Source organism: Camelina sativa, chromosome 19 (assembly GCF_000633955.1).
Source record: "Camelina sativa cultivar DH55 chromosome 19, Cs, whole genome shotgun sequence".
Lineage (NCBI taxonomy): Eukaryota > Viridiplantae > Streptophyta > Magnoliopsida > Brassicales > Brassicaceae > Camelina > Camelina sativa.
This window is the reverse complement of record NC_025703.1, coordinates 11,181,391-11,188,309: the sequence shown is the minus strand read 5'-3', so window position 1 is coordinate 11,188,309 and position 6,919 is coordinate 11,181,391. Positions and strand designations below refer to the sequence as shown.

At 39.3% G+C, this 6,919-nt stretch overlaps 3 protein-coding genes and 1 pseudogene across 3 annotated transcripts in view; 1 reads left to right on the top strand and 3 right to left on the bottom strand.

The window, feature by feature from the left end:
- LOC104765997 overlaps positions 1 to 1,548 on the bottom strand; it is an 8,049-nt pseudogene extending 6,501 nt beyond the window's left edge.
- Positions 1,774 to 4,862, top strand: LOC104765998 (phosphoribosylaminoimidazole-succinocarboxamide synthase, chloroplastic-like). The gene is made up of 13 exons (XM_010489794.2): positions 1,774 to 1,868; positions 2,134 to 2,496; positions 2,617 to 2,718; positions 2,808 to 2,937; positions 3,044 to 3,136; positions 3,228 to 3,316; positions 3,479 to 3,559; positions 3,728 to 3,817; positions 3,942 to 4,031; positions 4,127 to 4,177; positions 4,274 to 4,320; positions 4,497 to 4,554; positions 4,646 to 4,862. The coding sequence occupies exons 2-13, from the start codon at positions 2,158 to 2,160 to the stop codon at positions 4,709 to 4,711; spliced, it is 1,236 nt and encodes a 411-aa protein (XP_010488096.1). The 5' UTR covers positions 1,774 to 1,868; positions 2,134 to 2,157; the 3' UTR covers positions 4,712 to 4,862.
- Positions 4,962 to 6,317, bottom strand: LOC104765996 (zinc finger CCCH domain-containing protein 55-like). The gene is made up of 5 exons (XM_010489793.1): positions 6,313 to 6,317; positions 5,953 to 6,198; positions 5,764 to 5,872; positions 5,499 to 5,661; positions 4,962 to 5,411 (listed from the first exon to the last, which is right to left on the bottom strand). Exons 2-4 carry the CDS (start codon positions 6,188 to 6,190, stop codon positions 5,505 to 5,507), a joined length of 504 nt encoding a protein of 167 aa, XP_010488095.1. The 5' UTR covers positions 6,191 to 6,198; positions 6,313 to 6,317; the 3' UTR covers positions 4,962 to 5,411; positions 5,499 to 5,504.
- Positions 6,331 to 6,919, bottom strand: part of LOC104767694 (zinc finger CCCH domain-containing protein 55-like) — a gene marked incomplete at its 3' end in the record, with an annotated part of 10,102 nt that continues 9,513 nt past the window's right edge. The window contains exons 6-7 of the mRNA XM_010491683.2: positions 6,446 to 6,538; positions 6,331 to 6,365 (exon numbers count right to left, since the gene is read on the bottom strand). Coding sequence (XP_010489985.2) covers positions 6,331 to 6,365; positions 6,446 to 6,538 — 128 coding nt within the window. The remainder of the gene's footprint in view (positions 6,366 to 6,445; positions 6,539 to 6,919) is intronic.

Below are 6,919 nucleotides of genomic sequence, written 5' to 3'. Positions count from 1 at the left end.
ATCCGGTTTTGGCATTGATGGCATAACTTTCCACTTCATTTCCTCATCCAGCATGTAGACATCACTGAATACAACCTAAAACCACCAAGGTGAAAAAAGGACACATGATGTTCATAAATTGCAACACTTGAGGAGTCATGAATATTTAATCAAACAGGTAGTCTATTATTGGATACCTCCATACGTCGTGAGCATTTGAAGATGGGAGATCCTGGTTTAGCCATGAAATCACCTTCTTGACCTCCAATGACAAAAAGCCGGTCATCCACTACTACGCATGCTCTATAAGTCACACAAGAACAGTCAAAACTCAAATTAAAACGGAGGAAGGTGTATGAAGTAGGCAAGTAGCTATAAGGATTAACTACAAGTACAACAGACTTCAACAGAGAACCTGTGAGGTCCTCCACGAGGGATTGGAATTTCACTTCTCCACTCTTTTTCCAATGCTTTCCCATCTTTTACTGCTATACTCCAGTGTTCAACCCCTGGTGTATGCCGATTCTCCTTGCTTCCACCCATCACGTGGAGTCTACCTCTCCAAAGCTGAGTAGCTGGAGCATACCTGAATGTAGACAAACTTTGTCACTCAGTTCCTCTCAATCATTTAGCATCGCAGAAGATCTTTAAGCAGCAAAATGATATCAAAACGAGTTAAACCGCCATTTCTCAAACCCCAACATCATCTGTAGGAATGGCATGTAATCATCCTTACCTAGGAACTGGTAAAGGAAGGAAGTCACTCCACGAATTTGTATCAGTGTCAAGCACAAAAGTTTTAGCTAAATTGAGGACCATATTGACCAGTGACAATGTAGATGTATCTACCATCCGTTACCATCCCTAAATGTGAATGTGCCATCTCTTTTGGCATATCAAATCTTCCTCCCCATGTGTTATCTACGAAATTGTATATATCAACATGGGAATGTACCTGAATGTCGAAGACACAAAGAAATAGACAGCTCATCATAGGTCAGAAACCACCAAATACTACTGATCAAAGATCTCTTTTTCTTTTTTTCTTTAAAGAAGGATATATAAGAGGCTTACAATATCAATGGTGCCGTATCCAGCAAACACATATAGAAAATTCCTAATCTGAATTGCAGCTCCATCTAGACGAGGCACAGGAGCAGCTGACATCTTCCCCCATTTAAGTTCAGGAGCAGCTAAATCTTGAAACGTTGCAGAAAGCTTTCTTTCCCTAACTTTATCGTTCTTCTTCTTCTCAGTATTGCTTCCCTGAAAAAGCACCAAAAGCAGACGCAAGAAGTGAGAAACTGAGCCTAATTATCTTATGTTTTGAGATCCAATTACATGAACAAGAGACAGCATTTACATTGGAATTAGGAGGGAGTTGTCCGATCACGGTGGTAAAAGAGGAGGGAAGAGACATCCCAACCGAGGAGAAAGGATGAGAAGAAGCCCAAAGGAAGTCTCCAACAAGTCCCGCAGCTAAAAGCGCGAGGCATGAAACTAACACAACCCTCCCGCAATTCTGCTTCCCAGCTTGCCTCGCCATATCTCTCTCTCTAAATTGGCATCTATCTCCCTTCGAGGGTTTCACAAACTTCAAGCAAAGGTTTAACCTTTTGGTTTAAAAAAAAATACAAATTTTGGTGTTCGGAGGTTGCAGAGGTGACGGATCTTGATCCCCGAGAGGGCAAAGCCGTGTTTTTGTTTCTTCTCTCTCTCTCTCTCTCTCTTGTGAAAAAAAAAATAAAATAAATAACATTCAGGTTTTAAACGCAAACGCAAATTCCGAGCTCTGTGTTTCTCCCTACTTATCGCCGCCGGCTTCTATTGTCTCTCTGTTTGTCAGAACTGATTCCGTCGCGCTCCGGCTTTAGCTTATTTGGTCAAAGGTTTTGGCTTTCTTCCTTTCTCACATGTTCGATTCTCATATTTTCACGGTGTTTGTGTTAGCTGTGGTGTTACTCGTTTCGCTTATATGTTATCTGCTCTTCTTCCTTTCGAGAGTTTATTTTGGACTATAATCCTGAATTTATGGGTTTCGTTTAGAATCCTTCCTATCTTCTTGTTATGCCTTTGTAAGGCTGGCTGGCTGCTTCTGAAATGGAGTTCAAAATCGTATAATTTTTTAAGATTTTGTGGTTTTTTTTGGTGCAGGGGTTTTAAGTGTCTGTTTCTGGAATGGCTCAGTGTGTGAGGTCAACTCTAAATCCGTTGAGAACACCCCACAGCGTGACTAGGACAGTGTCTGTTAAAAACCCAGCTTTTGCATCAGTCTCGTTCCTTAGAACATCACCGGAGTTCAGGAAATACCCAAAACCTTGTTCATTGGTTATGTCTTGCCAGGGGAAGGCTCAAAACCAGCAGGAGGAACGATCACAACTGTCGCTTGACGATTTAGTCACGAGTAACCGGAAAGGAGAGGTTCTTGGCACAATCAGAGACTCGCTTTCTAATTGTCTCTCTGAGACGAATCTTCTAACGACTGTTCCTGGTCTGAAATCTAGAATCAGGGGAAAGGTTAGCAATGTTTCCTTTTTGTTTCATATCTTTCTGAAAAGACCAAGCTTGTGCTAGACCAACACAATTGTCGATTTTAGGAATTGAGAACTGATCAAGATAGTAAAATTGATATTGTAGGTCAGAGATATTTATGATGCTGGTGATTATCTGGTTCTTATTACAACTGATCGGTTGAGTGCATTCGACAGAAATCTTGCTTCAATTCCCTTCAAAGGCCAGGTTTGTCCTCTATATTCAAAGCTCCACAGTGTTGCTGAATAATGGAACAAACTGCAATGAATAATAAGTTTGTGGTGGTTAACTTTCAGGTTCTTAACGAGACAAGTTTGTGGTGGTTCAATAACACACAGCATATAACTCCAAATGCAATTGTTTCCTCTCCTGATAAAAATGTTGTTATCGCAAAGAAATGCGCTGTTTTTCCCATAGAGTTTGTTGGTTAGTGCGTGTTGGATCTAGATATAGAGTACCTTGTCAGACGCTTCCCTATGCAGCCTCTATTTGCTTTAGTTCTAAGCTGTTCTCTTATGTTTGTTATTTGTAGTTCGAGGATATGTGACTGGAAGTACTGACACGTCTTTATGGACGGTGTACAATAAAGGTGTTCGGAACTATTGTGGGAATGAGCTCTCAGATGGTACGGTTTCTTTTATTGCCATTTATTAGTTGTCTTCTTCTTTAAGTGCATCTTAGAAGATCATTCATATGCTGATTACTAAGTTATGCAGGATTAGTAAAAAACGAGAAGCTTCCTGCTAATATACTTACACCAACAACTAAGGCTGCGGATCATGATGTGCCCATCTCTTCAAATGAGGTCTATTAACCTGTTACAGTAAATGTTTATATAAACCATAAAATAAGTTTTTTGAGTCATTAGGTTGCTCTTTCTGTGATCTGCTTAGCTGTAAGACAAGAATATATAAGCCACAATTGTGTTGTTCTGTGTTTCTTCTAATTCTTCAGATGATTCTTGCAGATAGTTGAAGGTGGATTCATGACTCAAGCTGAATTTGATGAAGCAAGTATGAAAGCTTTGAGCTTGTTTGAGTTTGGGCAGGTTAGTTACAACTCCTCCATCGAAAGCCATAGACTATAGTGATTAATAATCTCTAAATTGCAGACCACAAGATATCAGTTTCTTGATATATTTTGCTAGCTTCGATATTGAAATGTTGTGCTTTGTTGGAAGGTCTAATAGATTTTAATTATATCATGCTTGCATTAGCGTGTTGCCAAGGAACATGGACTGATACTGGTAGACACAAAGTACGAGTTTGGAAGAAGTAGTGATGGCTCAATCTTATTGATTGATGAGGTCTGTTATCTTTTCTCTTTATTTCCATGTCTGTCTCTCTTCGAATGCATAGTTGAAGACATATCTGCACAACTGCCACAATCACTGATTAAAATCATCATCCACTTGTACACATTGTTCATAGATTCATACACCCGATTCCAGCAGATACTGGCTTGCAGGCTCATATGAAGAGCGCTTCCAAAAAGGCCTGGAGCCTGAAAATGTTGATAAGGTTAGTGATTTTGCCTGTTTTTGCTCTCAGTCAGGTTTCATTGGGTTGTAGTACTTTGTTCACTCACACGTTCTCTGTTTTTTATTTTCAAATAGGAGTTCCTAAGATTATGGTTCAAAGAGAACTGCAATCCGTACGAGGACAAGGTATGCTTACATCTTCACAATGTAATTTTCATTTTTCCTACTCTATCTGAGAACCCTGCTAAAATTCTTGGTGTCTCCATCGTCGGTAATTTTCAGGTCCTGCCTGCTGCTCCAGCAGAACTCGTGACTGAATTAGCTTGGCGGTATGTATTTTGATCTATAAATTTTACTAGAGGATTGTTCTATTACATGTTTTCAATATGAAAAGAAACATTGTGTGTACATGCTTTGTAAGATCGGACGTTCACTGAACTACGTTAATTTTTGCTAGTAGTTTTGGTATTAAAAAAACTGATGCAAGGAACCGTGATGATGGCAGGTACATCTTCTTGTATGAAACTATCACTGGATCAAGAATTGACATTGTTCCGACTCAGGTATGATCCCGATCAATCCCAAAATCTCTACTTTGTATCAACCACGTTTAATCAGAGTTTCAAGTGTATTGATCTATAGCTTTGTTGACAGGAACCGATACATGACCGAATCTCAAGAAACACAAGCCAAGCACTTTCATCTCTCCGTCAACTTTGATATTTGGTATAACCTTAGCCAAGGATGCAGAGAGCATAAACCTGTTTCTTGTTGCATTATTGTTTCCGATTGTTGTCGTAATTGTTTTGAAATTAAAGACAGCTTAAGTTTAAAGAGCAGTCTTACAAATGAATAAAATTAATTGACCGAACCCTAAAAGAATCCATTTGCTTTCATTCTTGACATAAGGCTTGGTTAATTAATATAATATTATATATATAGTTTGTATCAACGAAGAAAAAAGATCATATGAAAACGAACAAAACAAAGACAAAGACATTCATCTATATTGACAACTGATGTTCAGAACCAGGATTATAACCCAGTAGAAAGGTAACAATTATCGATGAACAGACGGAAAACTTAAAACTTGAAGGTTTTAGTCACTATATAGTTCTGCCTATCAATGCTTTGTCGAGGTTAGTACTTAGCTGTAATTTCTATTGCATATTGGCATTCCACAACTGCCTTTTTCCAAATATGTAAAATTCTACCCTTCTTTCTGTTCCATATTATAAAACCGGCTTTAGCTTCTACATATAGACAAAATACTTCTACTTGCTTCTTTTATCAGTCTCTACTTTTCTGCAACCAAAGAAATTAAAACCACGTAGTTAATACCAACTTAATTTTAGAGAACCTTCAAGTTGCAGTCTGGCTTAAAATGCCTTTTCATACTTTCTTTCTGCTTCTATCGAACCTGGAAAGATCCAGGAAGATGTATTAACAAGTGTTAACAATAGTTATGCGATAATGTGACTGAATCAAGAAGAAAGTTTGCACATACCAATTGCTAGGCTGATTGAACTGACGAGGCTGCCTTATTTTCTGTAGTAACAGAGAGAGTAGCACAATTCTCTTTCTCAAACTCGGGGTCTTGAATTTCACCAGTCTTCGATGGGGAAGCAAAGAAGCTATCAGGCAGCGCGTTCTCCAGACTTCTCTCTTGCCTTGAGCCAAAATAATAAAAGAGTGGATGTGTAAATCATTCAGAAACGACTTAAAGCCTTGAAAATGATCAGAAACCGTTTTTATTATCTTAGTAGACATACCCGTTGTTGAGATGGTAATTGTAACCACGTTCTTGGCTGATGTTATGATCAGTATCACTCAGAAACGCTCGATTTGCTTCAGACTGAAAATGTCCTGAATCACCATTACCTGCTTAGAGGATAGATAGGAGGGCGAAAGTGAATAAAAGTTAGATAAAGCCAAATTACATATAGGGGGATTAGAATAACCTTCGATGACTTCTTCACTAGTGTTTTCTGATCGAAATAGCAAGCTTTGATTGCCACGAGAGGCAAAATGAACGGGGGAGCCAATAACAAGACCACGCTGGTGATGGAGAAAGGATTCACTGTCCATGTCGGGCAACTGCAGATTCAGAAATCTTTTCCTCTGAAATTCTAGTGCTTGTTGCAGGTCAGCTGCCTGCTCAGCTTTTCTCCTCATCATCTCCTGTGTGTTAGAAAACATCCTTGGTGCTGGTAGCAAACAAAACAAGACTGGTCTTAGAAGAAATACCAAACAAAATAAAGAAGCGATTGAGCTTTGATGAAACCATATCCAATCAAGCGTAGGAAAAAGATTCAACTAACCGAGGTGACAGNTCGATTTGCTTCAGACTGAAAATGTCCTGAATCACCATTACCTGCTTAGAGGATAGATAGGAGGGCGAAAGTGAATAAAAGTTAGATAAAGCCAAATTACATGCAGGGGGATTAGAATAACCTTCGATGACTTCTTCACTAGTGTTTTCTGATCGAAATAGCAAGCTTTGATTGCCACGAGAGGCAAAATGAACGGGGGAGCCAATAACAAGACCACGCTGGTGATGGAGAAAGGATTCACTGTCCATGTCGGGCAACTGCAGATTCAGAAATCTTTTCCTCTGAAATTCTAGTGCTTGTTGCAGGTCAGCTGCCTGCTCAGCTTTTCTCCTCATCATCTCCTGTGTGTTAGAAAACATCCTTGGTGCTGGTAGCAAACAAAACAAGACTGGTCTTAGAAGAAATACCAAACAAAATAAAGAAGCGATTGAGCTTTGATGAAACCATATCCAATCAAGCGTAGGAAAAAGATTCAACTAACCGAGGTGACAGTCAAAGAGATCCCTGGAATCCATTCCAGATGGACTTGAACCAGGAGAATAGTTTCCTCTCTCCATCTGCTGCAGCATTTGTTGCTGCTGCCTTCTGCTATTAT